This window comes from Salmo salar, chromosome 23 (genome assembly GCF_965601325.2).
Source record: "Salmo salar chromosome 23, fSalSal1, whole genome shotgun sequence".
Lineage (NCBI taxonomy): Eukaryota > Metazoa > Chordata > Actinopteri > Salmoniformes > Salmonidae > Salmo > Salmo salar.
The window spans coordinates 21,022,572-21,037,519 of NC_138313.1; the positions used below are offsets into that span (position 1 = coordinate 21,022,572).

The 14,948-nt window shown below is 43.2% G+C and overlaps 1 protein-coding gene across 2 annotated transcripts; it reads left to right on the forward strand.

Annotated features, from left to right (window-relative positions):
- The first annotated feature begins 793 nt into the window (after nt 1-793).
- On the forward strand, nt 794-14,096 carry LOC106584131 (GTP-binding protein REM 2). Of its 2 annotated transcripts, none has more exons than XM_014169030.3 (5): nt 794-928; nt 2,261-2,576; nt 2,816-2,889; nt 11,775-11,952; nt 13,663-14,096. In XM_014169030.3, the coding sequence occupies exons 1-5, from the start codon at nt 908-910 to the stop codon at nt 13,953-13,955; spliced, it is 882 nt and encodes a 293-aa protein (XP_014024505.1). In that variant the 5' UTR covers nt 794-907; the 3' UTR covers nt 13,956-14,096. The 2 variants fall into 2 exon arrangements, with proteins under 2 accessions (XP_014024505.1, XP_014024504.1); XM_014169029.3 differs by lacking the exon at nt 794-928 and adding an exon at nt 1,098-1,264.
- Nucleotides 14,097-14,948: the final 852 nt, after the last annotated feature.

Here is a 14,948-nt window from a genome sequence, read left to right on the forward strand (position 1 = left end):
TCAGGGGAGAAAGAGAGAATGTCCACTTGGGAGAGATGAGGATTCCAGTGCCACCACCCCGCTGGCTCGATGCTCTAGGGGTATGCGAGAACACGTAGTCAGACGAGGAGAGAGCAGTAGGAGTAGCAGTGTTATCTGTGGTGATCCATGTTTCCGTCAGCGCCAGGAAGTCTAGGGACTGGAGGGTAGCATAGGCTGAGATGAACTCAGCCTTGTTGGCCGCAGACCGGCAGTTCCAGAGGCTGCCGGAGACCTGGAACTCCACGTGGGTCGTGCGCGCTGGGACCACCAGGTTAGAGCGGCAGCGGCCACGCGGTGTGGAGCGTTTGTATGGCCTGTGCAGAGGAGAGAGAACAGGGATAGGCAGACACATAGTAGACAAGCTACAGAAGAGGCTACGCTAATGCAAATGAGATTGGAGTGACAAGTGGACTACACGTCTCGAATGTTCAGGAAGTTAAGCTATCGATGTTACATTGAGCTGGGTGAATGGAATATGAATGACCGTCATCCAATATTCTATAATAGAAATAATGCCATGCTCATAAAAATAAATCGTCCTCCCTAATCTTAAATGGCACTGACCGCAACTGATGCACAGACACACACACACACGCACGCACACGCACACGCACGCACACAAAAGGCAATGCATGGTAGAGTTATTGGAGAAAAAAAAAGATTCTGCTGCGCCCTAGTGGCGAAATGTAAACCTATTACTGTAACTATCCTGGAGCATCCAAAAGGTAATTTAGAGCGGAGTAAAATTTGCTTCTTCTTTCGCATGAACTTTTCTCTACGCGGAAGATGTATTCGACGCAGATATAGGTCAAGAGCTTAAATACATTTTGTCTAAGAAAATGAAAAGCTGACAACGACCATTAAACGTCATGTAATTGAGTCATAAATGCAGAGGAGCGAGAATTGGGTAAGACACTGCAGGAGGACCGAATTTACTGTATTGGAGAGAGCACACTGTGGTGGAGAGAAAGGTGTTTTCAGTTGCCTATGTAGCAGAGTCTGTGCGTGCGTGTAGTGTTTGTGATTGCGCATGAGAGAGAGAGAGAGAGAGAGAGAGAGAGAGAGAGAGACACAACTGTTTTTGGTGTGGCTTGAGGTAGAGAGCGCGTGAGTAAGAAGAGTGTGAGGGCGGGAAAACACTCGGGATTCCTTAAAAGTCGATTTCCGACTGGTGCATTTCAAGTTGCAGATGCTGACAGATGCGCTCAAAGACAGTATCAGTATCGAGGAAACACTGGTGAAGGTAGGCGATGATGTTTAAAGAGAATGTGCTGGGCAGCCACCATGTACCTTTTTAACAGTTTATATGGATGTAAATATGTCATTACCTAACGGTTGCCTCACAAGACATCTGTCAAGAACGTCTATCGCTTGCACGCGTTGTGACAGGATGCGGGAAGTGCTGATGACATAACAGAAGGGCTCTAATTGATTTTGTTTTATTCTTTGCGCATCAAATGTAACTGGCATCAAATTGTTCATGGGCAGGAGGCCTTTCAGTTCTTAAGGGTTCTCTGCGTCTCATTGTGTGTGTGTGTGTGTGCCTGTGTGTGAGCGTGTGTGCTTGTGTGAGAGAGAAAGAGACAGACATAAATCGAGAGATGAAGCTAGAAAGGGAGATGGAGAGATATAGAGTGGATAGAGAGAGGCAAAAGCAGTGTAGATATTAATAATGAGGGTGATAGACACAGAGTGAGATAATGTAATGTATGTGAATAGGGCTTTCTATTTCAGATCACACTAAAAGTGATGACATGTCAGGCACAGAGTGACTGGCCCACTGTTTATTACAGTCAAATTGGTTCAAGTTTTCCTGGAGACAGCTGAGGATGAGGTAGTATACTAGGTAGCGCAGCATTGCACATGGAAGCCACATCACAATCCGTGCTATCTGTACAATTGTATGTGTGCATGGTAAGCTGCTTCAGAGTGTGGAATGCTGATGGAAATGTGGACTCAAAGTCAGAGCCTGGTTGATCCATGTTATATGGGAATTTATAAACTGGGTGGTTTGAGCCCTGAATGCTGATTGGCTGAAAGCCATGGGTAAATCCAAAAAGTACTTTTTACTGTTCTAGTTATGTTGGTAACCATTTTATAATAGCAATAATGAACTCCGCTTTGCATCGTGCATAAGAACAGCCCTCAGCCGTGGTACAGTATATTGGCCATATACCACACCCTCTCGGGCATTATTGCTTAAATATTGTGTATATTTATTTATTTGTCTCTGTTTTAGTGTGATAGTATGACTCTGTCCAGTGCCCCGCCTTTACGCAGAGGAAGTACCCCTCTGCCAATCAAACACCAGCTCAGACGGGAAGAAGCAGTTCATGATGATTGTGATTGGACATCAGGGTTGGCTGGACCTTCTCCTCCTCCAATCAGTTTCAGCCTGGTGAAGGATGAGACCATCACCTCAGTGGTAGAGGGGAGACCCCCCTCTGAAGGGCCCTTTCGAATTGCCCTGCTTGGTCAGAATGGGGTGGGCAAGTCATGCCTTGCTATCGCCTTGGCTGGGGATTTGGATCGAACTGCATCTGTGGATTCTGAAGGTGCATTGGTGTTTGGATGTTGACAAAAATATATGAAAAAAATATCTGCTTGTGACCCGTCTAGTTTTCCTTCAGACGGACCACTGTTTTTACAAAAATTGGCCTACAATACTAACAGGTTAAATGTGTGCCGGGCAAAACCAAATGTAGTATGTCTTGTAAAAAAAAACATAAGCTGATAACCTTATTTCCACCATCTCCCACCTGAGACTTGCCTGATATGTCTCTCTCTCCCTCAGGGGAGGGCTATGTGCACACTGTTACCGTGGACGACGAGGACTGCACCATCCTTATCTACGACAACTGGAGGCAGGTGAGCCTAACAGCACGCCTGTGGTCGCACTCTACCCCAGCCTTCTCTCTCCCACTCCTTACCCTTTGTCTTTCCTCATGGACTAACTCTTAATGTGGGAGTTTCCCCTGTGGGCCTCTGTTATTGACTGGCTTGGAAGCTTCTTATCATGTTATTTTCCACAGGTTTACCCCTGTTGCCCTGGGTATTCTTCAAACGTGTTCATGGATGTGTAAGGGAGGGAGCTGCTCACTGAGCAGATGTACAGTACTGGGGACATATTCTCCTTCTGCTGTTCCTGACCCAGCTGGGGGTTGGGTATTGTAGTAGCTCTCCAGTCTGAAATAACAACATTTTGTGAATTTGGGTCTTTTCTTTTTGTTGACCTTACATAGATTTATTTTATTGCGTTTCTGTTTATCTAATTGCATCACTGACGTTGTTCTCTGGTTGTCTTGTGTGAGAGACCAAGATATGTTGGTGATGCTGCTCTGTCTATTATGTTCAGTAGAATATGAGTTAGCCTTTTGATGCAGTCCAGTCTCAAGAGTGAAATCTTAAATTCAGATTTTAGAATTTCAATTTAGCTTTTCTCACTGAGTGTCCCTGAATCATTTTCAGTGACTTATGAACGATTTAGTCGAAGGGCATCCAGGTGTGTGTGTGTGTGTGTGTGTGTGTGTGTGTGTGTGTGTGTGTGTGTGTGTGTGTGTGTGTGTGTGTGTGTGTGTGTGTGTGATTGTATCCTCTGCGTGTGTCATCAGTAATTGACATGGTTCCCAGTTGGTGTGGTATGGTAATTTGTCTCTAGGCAGCGGGGAATCATAGAATGAAAGAGCACAGGGCTCCACTCTCAGTCTTGACTGCTGCAGGCAGCACATTTTCACTGCATACCACCAGAATAATATGCAATCATTTGTTTGAAATTTTGAAAAAACACAATCACACGGTCAGGGCTATGGGCCAGAAGGTTGAAGGTTCGCCGACCACCACGGACAAGCTCACTCTCCCTGCCTGTTTCATTACACTACGATCAGTGCCGGCTGCAGACAATGATCAGCTAGGGAGGAATCTGATTTTCAACATTTTGATATTGATATTTATAATTATATAAATATAAGCAACACATTTTCTACCAACAGGTTTCTGTGACAATGCACCACACAACCAATAAACAAAGCCTACCGAATTCGGGCACTTCAATATGATGGTTTGCGTTTTCAACGCCACAATAAATAGACTATGTCAATCTCGACAAACAGAAAATACATCCCTCCCTACTTGGTAGGCCTACCCAGTATCGAAGGTTTGGCTTGACAATCTCCGAATGTCATTCAACTTTTTGGTGTTCTGTAATAGATGTCACTTTTCAATCATCAAATGGTCGCTGCACAGTTTGCATTGATTGATGTTATTTATCAGTAAAAAAAAATACATAAATATATATACACACAGTACAAAGATTTTTTAAAGTGACCGGGATTGCATAATAAAGTCGGGGACTTATTTCCAGTATGGTCCATATTTTTTACATGTATATATATATATATATATATATATATATATATATATATATATATATATATATATATATATATATATATATACACACACACACACAATTACATATACAGTATACAAACACATTACAGAGATACAGAGAAAAAAATGTTATACTGTTCACACATTAGCCAGCTTTTGACATTTTAAAAAAAAAGTGGTTATGGTTGGTATGGCTCTGAGTTGCTGTGGTAGTTAAAATGTGTTCTTACCAGATAGACTCTTATATTTAAAACAATGAATATTAGTGTCTCTGGCTCTGGTATTACGCTGGTGGACATCTTTAATAAATGAAAAATTGTTGGATAGGTACCTGGGGACTGAGGCCGTAATAATTATGTGGACCAGACTAAGCCTAGCTGCTTAAAATGCTCAACCTCCAGATGAGTATGAGTGGGGAGTTTAAGTAAAATTCTTACAAGCTTGTTTGGCTGGTAGCTTATTGTTTAGATGTTTGGGGCTGCTGGTGAACCATGATGTGCAGGCATAATCAAAGTGACACTGGACTAGTGCAGTCTTTAGGGTGTCTATCAGTGGAGGCTCCTCCTGAGTGAATTTCATATTTATTTTTTATGGTTGAACATTTTAAAAATTATCCTTTTTAGATAAAACTATTGTAAATATATTCACATGTCACCAAATAATTGATTAAAACACACTGTTTTGCAATGAAGGTCTACAGTAGCCTCAGCTGCACTGAGGCACTATGGTGTAGCCGGAGGACAGCTAGCTTATGTCCTCCTCTTGGTACATTTACTTCAATACAAAACCTAGGAGGCTCATGGTTCTCACCCCCTTCCATAGATAGAATTATGACAACTTCTGCAGGACATCCTCCAACCTAACAGAGCTCTTGCAGCATGAACTGACATGTTGTCCACCCAATCAAAGGATCAGAGAATGAATCTACTATTGAAAGCATAAGCTACAGCTAGCTAGCACTGTAGTGCATAAAATGTGGTAGTTGACCCAAAGAGAAAGACAATAGTTTAACAGTTTTGAACAAATTAATTTCTTCCAAAGTTAAGGAGAAGCAAGCGAGAGAGGGGGAGAGAGAGAGAGAGAAAGATAGCTTTATTTCGTAGTAGATTTTGTTACACTTTCACTTTCACTTACTTAGCTAGTGTCAAATGCAGCTAGCTAGTTTAGCATACACCCAGCTCAAACAGAGAGGAATGCTATGTTAGCTAGAGGGCTATGTCCATCCAACACTGGAACTCTTCCATAAGCTTTTGGCTTTATTAATTTATAGCCACCTGGGCCCGCCGATGTAACCGCTAAACTGACTACACTGTACTGCATGATTGTAGTGGGTTTACTAACGCCTTAGTTCTAGTAGCTAAGCCTATGTTGACTATGACGTGACAACGATGTAGGCTGTGTGTAGCAGTTAGCAGTCATGATACGAAGGTTTGGCATGGAAAGGTTTTTTCGCCTGGTCACTGACAGCTGATGTGTTCGGCACTGAAGTCCACAAGCGAAGGAAAATAGTGAGAGGAGGAGAGTGCATAGATAGATGTGAGAAGGAATTATATATACAACCAGCTGTTTGTATGTGCCTGGTATGAAAATGAACTGTGTTTGAGTGTGATCAGGGGTGTATTCATTGCGCCAATTCTGTTGAAAAACGTTTCTTAACCGGAAGCAAACGGAACAAAACGGGGATAAACAACTGAATTTGTCCAGTAGAAACTCTCGTTTGCAACTGTTGGACTGATGATTACACAATAGATCAGCTAGATGCAGGCAAGAGTGTGCAAGGCGGTATTGAATGTGTCACTGTCTAACTGCTTGATTACTCATAATTCTCTCGACCTGTGCACCTACGTTGTAAACTTTCATTCATAGGCTAGGTTGTAGCAACCTCATGATGAGTTCAGGGAACATTTGAGTATCATGTAGTAGCCTAAACCTATCGATGTTACATTGAGCTGGGTGAATGGAATATGAATGCCAGTCATCCAGTATGCTGTAATATAAATAAGGCCATGTTCATAAAACATTTTTATCATCCTCCCTCATCTTAAACGGCACCGACCGCCACTGGTGTCTATAGCTAGGTTTTCATCCAATTAGTGACAGAGTTTCATGTGAATAGTCTAAAATCTGCAAATAACTTTTGCAGTTAAATTCCCATGTACCGAATAAAAAAAGAAAAGTTCAATGGGTTTACAACTCTAGTGCCTACTGATGGTTTTGTCACAATGATTTTTTTTGGGGTATAGTGAATGTGCCCACTTTAGCCAAGAGCTCGCAGATACAGTGTGGGAATAGCCTACATGATGAGATTATTATAGACAAAAGTGTGAGATTATTTGTCAAACGGCAGCCACGCATCGATCATCATGTTACCCGAATAAGACTCTCAATATTTATTGAAAGGAACATCAAGCTCATCACTGTGCACTTTCACCACCCTGTGAAGTTCATCATAACTTATTTCATCTGTAGCCTAACTGCATGTTTTCCCATGATGTCGTGCTATTTTTTGTCCGACGTACTTTAATGGCATTAATAGGTTGGATGGAAACCTGGTTAATGTCAAGCCATTTTGAGGATGCCGGAATTATATTTTTGACGAACGTGCACATACCTAAAGGAGACTTTTTGAAGTAGCTTAATCATATTTAAACATCGTGACTGGTTGTGTTTATGCCAAATATAAAAGGTAATATATTAAAAAAGTTAAATGACAAATATTTAATCTATATTGAAGCATTAGGTTCTAGGTGCGCCAAGACTAGCCGCTCGAATTGGAGAGGAGGCAGAGCCTGCTTTAAGCTTTCCTGAATAACTGGGCCTGCCTGGAGCATATGTGGCCACATTATTATAGGACGACTTGGGAGAATGATGATCTGCAACAGACAGCGTATCTCTAGAATTTTGTACTCACTTAAAAACAATAATGCAATTATTCATTGCATTGTGGTGTTGTAGGTTAGTCTAGGTAGGATAATTATATTGTCCTTAAACAAGATCAAAAGGGAAGCTTTTTGAGCTGCGTGTCTCATCTTCAAGTTTAAAGTTTTAATGTCACATACACAAGTACAGTGAAATGCCTTTCTTGCAAACTCAAAACCCAACAATGCAATAATCAATAGCAATGTATTACTACAAAAAAAAACACACACAAGAAATAAGAATAGGAAATATGAATTGCATAATAAAGTAAGTAAGTAAGCATACTATATACAGGAAATATTTAAAAAGTCAGATCCAATACCATATTTACATGTGCAGGGATACTGGAGTGATGGAGGTAGATATGTATAGGAGTAAGGGGAATAGGCAACAGGATACACAGAATAGCAGTAGCTTGCATGTGAGTGGTTGTGCAGGTGTGTACAGTCAGTATAAATGTATGTGCCTATTATGTGTGAGTGAGCAAATTATGGAGTGATTGATTGTGTGTGAAGTGTGTAGTGTGTGTAGTGTGCATAGAGACAAATATTGAAATAAAATGTAAATAAAGATATAAGGTAAACTCAGTCCATGTAGCTATTTTGTTAGCTTTTTATCAGTCATATTGCTTGGGGATAGAAGCTGTTCAAGAGCCTGTTTGTGTCAGACTTGATCCACTGCTACCTCTTGCCGTGCAGCAGCAGAGAAAATAATCTATGGCTTGTGTGGTTGGGGTCTTTGACGATTTTCCAGGCCTTCTTTTCACACCGCTTGATATAGAGGTCCTGGATGGCAGGGAGCTCGGCCCCAGTGATGTACTGAGCTGTCCGCACAACCCTCTGTAGCGCCATGCGATTGAGGGCGGTGCTATTGCCATACCAAGCAGTGATGCAGCCAGTCAATATGCTCTCAATGGTACAGCTGTAGCACATTTTCAGGATTTGAGGGCCCATGCCAAACTTTTTCAACCTCCTGAGGGGGAAGAGGCACTGTCGCACCTTCTTCATGACTACGTGTGTGTTTGGACCATTTTAAGTCTTTAGTGATTTGGACAATGAGGAACTTGCTCCACTGCTGCCCTGTCGATGTGGATGGGGGCGTGCTCGCCCCCCCCTGTAGTCCACGATCAGCTCCTTGGTCTTGCTGACGTTGAGGGAAGGGTTGTTGCTCTGGCACCACACTGCCAGGTTACTGACCTCTCTGTAGGCTGACTCATCATTGCCTAACACCGTCGTTTCGTCAGTGAACTTGATAATGGTGTTGGAGTCGTGTTGGTCACATAGTCGTGGGTGAACAGGGAGTACAGGCGGGGACTAAGCACACACCCCTGTGGGGCCCCTGTGTTCTCTTCACTGTTCTTTCATGTGTAATGTTGCAGCTGGGCTCGCTGCTGCCTATCAGCTACTCATTTTTGTTCTTGTAGATTCGGCAGGTAGCCTACTGGTTAGAGTGTTGGACTAGTAACCGAAAGGTTGCAAGATTGAATCCCCAAGCTGACAAGGTGAAAATCTGTCGTTCTGCCCCTGAACAAGGCAGTTAACCCACTGTTACTAGACTGTCATTGAAAATAAGAATTTGTTCTTTATTGACTTGCCTAGTTAAATTAAAGGTAAAAAAAAATGATGCAGCTTTTATGTGTGGTAAGGTTGCTAGTTAGCCTATTGCAGATCTGGATAGAGGGCAGGATAGTGTCACGGCTGTCAAAAGGAGAGGACCAAGGTGCAGCGTGTGTGTAGTTTCACATTTTATTTACTCTGTGAAACTATGCAATACAACAAATAACTGAATAGACAAAACAAACTGTGACTCAGAGGAGAAACAAACACTACTCAAAAATAATCACCCACAAAACCCAGAAAGAAAAATCCCTACTTAAGTATGATCTCCAATTAGAGACAACGAGGACCAGCTGCCTCTAATTGGAGATCATCCCAAACAGACCAACATAGAAATACAAAAACTAGAACCTAAGAACATAGAAATAGAACATATAGAATAAACCCCCCTGTCACGCCCTGACCTACTCTACCATAGAAAATAACAGCTTACCATGGTCAGGATGTGACAGATTGAAAGTTAGACTGGTAGAAGATATTGACCTGTGGTGTAGTAAAAGTTAGCATGCGTTGAAGCGTAGTGCATAAGGGAAGTACCAAAACACCTTGATATAGGGGAGGAAGCAGATGAGGACAATTGTCTACAATGGAAGAATTTATATAGTAAGTCCTTCAAAAGAGCGAATATAAACCAGGGAAACCTCCCTCCTCAGTGCCCAATAAAACAACACACAACCCTCCCCAAAGCAACAAAAAAAAGTAAGACAACCCTTCCCTATTTTGGACCACCGCAGTAAAGTTCGAACTGTCCCTAATGAAATGTTTCTGCTGACCCTCATTCACAAGGCTCTAAAAATGTGCACACTTTAAGACACATAAAAATATGTGTAGCCAAATGTGCCTATCATTTTGAAAACCTGGCAGCAGGGTTAACCGCTTTCTTATTCATAGAAACAACATATACACTACATGACCAAAAGTACGTGGACACCTGCTTGTCAAACATCTCATTCCAAAATGATGGGTATTAATATGGAGTTGGTCCCCCCCTTTGCTGCTGTAACAGCCTCCACTCTTCTGGGAAGGATTTCCACTAGCTGTTGGAACATTGCTGTGGGGACTTCAGCCACTAGAGCATTAGTGAGGCCGGGCACTGATGTTAGGCAATTAGGCCTTGTTCGCTGTCAGCCTTCCAATTCATCCCAAAGGTATTCGATGGAGTTGAGGTTAGGGCTCTGTGCAGCCCAGTCAAGTTCTTCCACACCAATCTCGACAAACCATTTCTATATGGACCTTGCTTTCTGCACGGGGCCATTGACTTGCTGAAACAGGAAAGGGCCTTACCCAAACTGTTTCCACAAAGTTGGAAGCACAGAATCATCTATCATGTCATTTTATGCTGTAGCGTTAAGATTTCCCTTCACTGGAACTAAGGGGCCTAGTCCGAACCATGAAAAACAGTCCCAGACCATTATTCCTCCTCCACCATACCATACAGTTGGCACTATGCATTCGAGCAGGTAGTGTTTTCCTGACATCCGCCAAACCCAGATTTGTCCGTCAGACTGCCAGATGGTGAAGTGTGATTCTTCACTCCAGAGAACGCGTTTCCACTGCTCCAGAGTCCAATGGCGGCGAGCTTTACACCACTCCAGCCGACGCTTGGCATTGTGCATGGTGATCTTAGGCTTGTGAGCAGCTGCTCGGCCATGGAAACCCATTTCATGAAGCTCCCAACGAACAGTTCTTGTGCTGACGTTGCTTCCAGAGGCAGTTTCAGAACTCGGTAGTGAGTGTTGCAACCGAGGACAGACGATTTTTATGCACTTCAGCACTCGCCAGTCCCATTCTGTGAGCTTATGTGCCCTACCACTTTGCAGCTGAGCCGTTGTTGCTCCTAGACGTTTCCACTTCACAATAGGAGTACTTACAGTTGACCGGGGCAGATCTAGAAGAGCAGAAATTTGACAAACTGACTTGTTGGAAAGATGGCATCCTGTGACGGTGCCACGTTGAAAGTAACTGAGCTCTTCAGTAAGGTCATTCTGCCAGTATTTGTCTAGGGAGATGGCATGACTGTGTGCTCGATTTTATACACCTGTCAGCAACAGGTGTGGCTGAAATAGCCAAATCCACTAATTTGAAGAGGTGTCCACATACTTTTGTATACCGTAATTTCCGAACTATTGAGCGCACCTGAATATAAGCCGCACCCTATGAATTTTTACAAAATTATTATTTTTAACATAAATAAGCCGCACATGTCTATAAGCCGCAGGTGCCTACCGGTGCAATGAAACAAATTAACTTTACACAGGCTTTAACGACACACGGCTTGTAACAAAAATAAATAGGCTTTAATGAAACACGCCTTGTAACAAAAATAAAACATTTGCAGTAAACAGTAGCCACCAAGAAAGTCATTGCTCCAGACCAAGCTCCCGTGCAGCAGCTCTATTAGCTTTTCCAACAGCCAGATCAATCGCCTTCAACTTGAAAGCTGCATCATATGCATTTCTCCGTGTCTTTGCCATGATGAGGGTGACAAAATGACTACCGTAATCAGAATGATTAATTTCATTGGTCTAATGAAAGCTTCATGCCGCCAAAAAACTGAGTACGTCACAGAATGTGTTTATTTTTATTTTTTTAAATTGAAAGCGGGAAAAATCTATATATTAGCCGCGTCATTGTTTAAGCCGCGAGGTTCAAAGCGTGGGAAAAAAGTAGCGGCTTATAGTCCGGAAATTACGGTATATAGTGTAGATTTGGTTGTTCTATACAAGTACAAGTATGGCCTTTCTTATAAATAGGAGTGTATTCTTATTGAAATTCATACGACAAAATGGAAGGTAAAGTGGTATGATTGTGGTGATCTCTCTCTCTCAGGACCTGTCTGATCTCCAGTGTGAGGTGTGTGTCCTGGTGTTCTCTGTGACGGACAGGCGGAGTTTCCACCGCACCGCCCAACTCCGCCTCCTCCTCAGGGAGACGCAACCGCAAACTCCCATCATCCTCGTGGGCAACAAGAGCGACCTGGTCCGTTCACGTGAGGTCAGCACTCAAGGTGAGGCAGCTTGGCCCTCTCTTTGTTACAGGACTGCGATGGAATGATGTCCCCCATTGTCTCTGCAACCTTAAGATGCTTTGTATAACCTGCACTGTCCTAGCAAATACCTTTCCCTAAAGATTATCTCTCCCTATACCTTTCCCTTTGCTCCCGCACATTGGCTAACCGGGCTATCTGCATTGTGTCCAAACACCCGCCAACCCCTCTTTTTACGCTACTGCTACTCTCTGTTCATCATATATGCATAGTCACTTTAACCATACCTACATGTACATACTACCTCAATAAGCCTGACTAACCGGTGTCTGTATATAGCCTTGCTACTGTTATTTTCAAATGTCTTTTTACTCTTGTTTTATTTCTCTACTTACCTACACACACACACACACACACACACACACACACACACACACACACACACACACACACACACACACACACACACATACCTTTTTTTCGCACTATTGGTTAGAGCCTGTAAGTAAACATTTCACTTTAAGGTCTACAGTTGTTTTTTTTGGCGCACGTGACAAATAAACTTTGATTTGATTTGACCTTTCCCTATAGATTATCTCTCCCTATACCTTTCCCTAAAGATTATCTCTCCCTATACCTTTCCCTAAAGATGATCTCTCCCTATACCTTTCCCTATAGATTATCTCTCCCTATAGATGCTCTATCCTCTCATTGCCTTATTCCTGCCTGCCATCTCCACCCTGTGTGTTGTCAGAGTTCTATACTGTATCTCTGCAGGGTACTGCTGTGGGGGGAGATTTACAGGAATACAGACGGAAAGTGGCACAGCGCTTCAGCTGCAGTGCAGTGTGGGAGTATGGGGGGAGGGGATGTGCACGCTGAGAACTGTGCATGAGATACTGAGAACACACACCCTATTCATCTAAACGTACATATCAACTGAGGATATGGCTGTGTGGTGTGTTCAGAAGACCAGCCTGAGCTCGGCTGTTTGGTTCCCTCAACCTATAACACACAAAACTTTTGTTCTTTCAAACTTTCTCCATTTCACCCCCACCCGTCTCCGGGTGATAAGTGTTTCTCCAGAATGCAGCTCTTTAGACCTAGACATTTTTGGATTCAGTGCTATGTAATCTCAGAGCCAAGAGCCTTTGTCTGAGTAGGCCTGAGGCAGAGAGTAAGGCATTCTGATTAATTGCTTTTCACAGGCATCGGTTGAAATCTCCCTCAGGAGAAAAAAAAACATTTACCATACCTCTCTTCCTCTCTTCAACTCTAATAACAAACACAGTTTTAATTAGGAACAATTAGGGCAATTGCTTCTCACCATCTTTCATCGTCTGGCGTCTCATTCCCGGGATCTCTGTCTTGCACTCTATCTTTAATATGTGCTTTTTACGTCTTTTTAATAAATGCTTTCAATGTGTGTGTGTTTGTCCTGGGAATACTAGTCTGTAATGACACAATAAATCCACAGAGGCAGGGATATTGATATTGTAGTGTATCTGAGGTCAACCAGAGAGGAGCTGGGCTGAGTCACAGGACAATGACATAAGAGGTGCTTTATCATGTAACTAATATGGATGAACCTGTGACACCAGCACATCACTGTGTACCCACCCAGAAATGTTCTCATCCAAAATGTGTTTACCACTGACTACTGTGCTTATGGGTGTCTTTCTTTTTCCCTCATCATCGTCTCCCTTTTTCTCTCTCTCTCTCTTCTCTTAGAGGCCCTCACCAGCGCTTCTCTGTTTGACTGTCTATATGTAGAGATGTCAGCTTCTCTGGATCATCGCACGGCAGAGCTCCTGGAGTATGCTGTGAGGTTAGCCAGGGGCCTCAGCCCGGTGCCTCCAGGGGCCTGTGGGCATGACATGGCTGGCGGCCGGGAGAGCATCACCCACCGTGCCAAGCGTTTCCTCACTAGCCTGGTCCCACGCTACCCCCGCGAGAGGGAACGAGACGGGGGCAAGTTCTTTAGACAAAAGTCCCGGTCCTGCCATGACCTGGGTGCCCTGTGATCAGGGATGATGGAAGGGATAGAAAGAGAGGGGGGTGGCTAGAAAGAGAGAGGGGTGGCTAGAAAGAGAGAGGGGTGGCTAGAAAGAGAGGGGTGGCTAGAAGGAGAGAGGGGTGGCTAGAAAGAGAGGGGTGGCTAGAAAGAGAGAGGGGTCGCCAGAAATAGAGAGTTGTGGCTAGAAAGAGAGAGAGGTGGCTAGAAAGAGAGAGGGGTGGCTAGAAAGAGAGAGGGGTGGCTAGAAAGAGAGGGGTGGCTAGAAGGAGAGAGGGGTGGCTGGAAAGAGAGGGGTGGCTAGAAAGAGAGAGGGGTCGCCAGAAATAGAGAGTTGTGGCTAGAAAGAGAGAGAGGTGGCTAGAAAGAGAGAGGGGTGGCTAGAAAGAGAGCAAGAGGGAAATAAGATGTAAGTAATTGCAAAATAGAGATGGATTCGAAGAGGTAAATTATGGTGATGAGAAAAGTGAGTGTCAGTGTGTGAGTGTAAAAGTGAGTGATGGGAAGAGGATACAGTTGTGGGGGATGACACATGCATAAAGTGGAGAAGAGCAGGAAGAGAGAATGGCATTAAAGAAGAGATGGATGTATCTGGGTTTATTCATGTAAAAATGTTGTACTAGACAACCATAGGTGATAGAAAACCATTCATTAGCTGTTGAACACATGTAAATACAACACAAAGCATCATACTGTAGTGGTGGGATTGATTATCCACTTCTATTCCCATGTGATTTCATTGAGGATCAAATAAAATAGTTATAGAAGTCATGAGAAAGGAAGGTGACTCTTTTTATCTATGTATTTGTCTCTGTGTGTTCTGTTACAGTTGAGAGACTTTATAGTGCAGAAACTTCTCTGAATGCTCTTCGCATTGTAGAAATACAGATAACTGCCTAAATAAAGGAAACACTTGAGTAAATGAGGGATACAAAGTATATTGAAAGCAGTTGCTTCCACACGTATGGTTCCTGAGTTAATTAAGTGATTAACATCCCATCAT

Coding starts and splice junctions, on each gene's coding strand:
- LOC106584131 (XM_014169029.3), top strand. CDS start 1,211: ATGCTGACAGATGCGCTCAAAGACAGTATCAGTATCGAGGAAACACTG. Junction 2,890..11,774: donor TCTACGACAACTGGAGGCAG/GTGAGCCTAACA, acceptor TCTCTCTCTCAG/GACCTGTCTGATCTCCAGTG. Junction 11,953..13,662: donor ACGTGAGGTCAGCACTCAAG/GTGAGGCAGCTT, acceptor CTCTTCTCTTAG/AGGCCCTCACCAGCGCTTCT.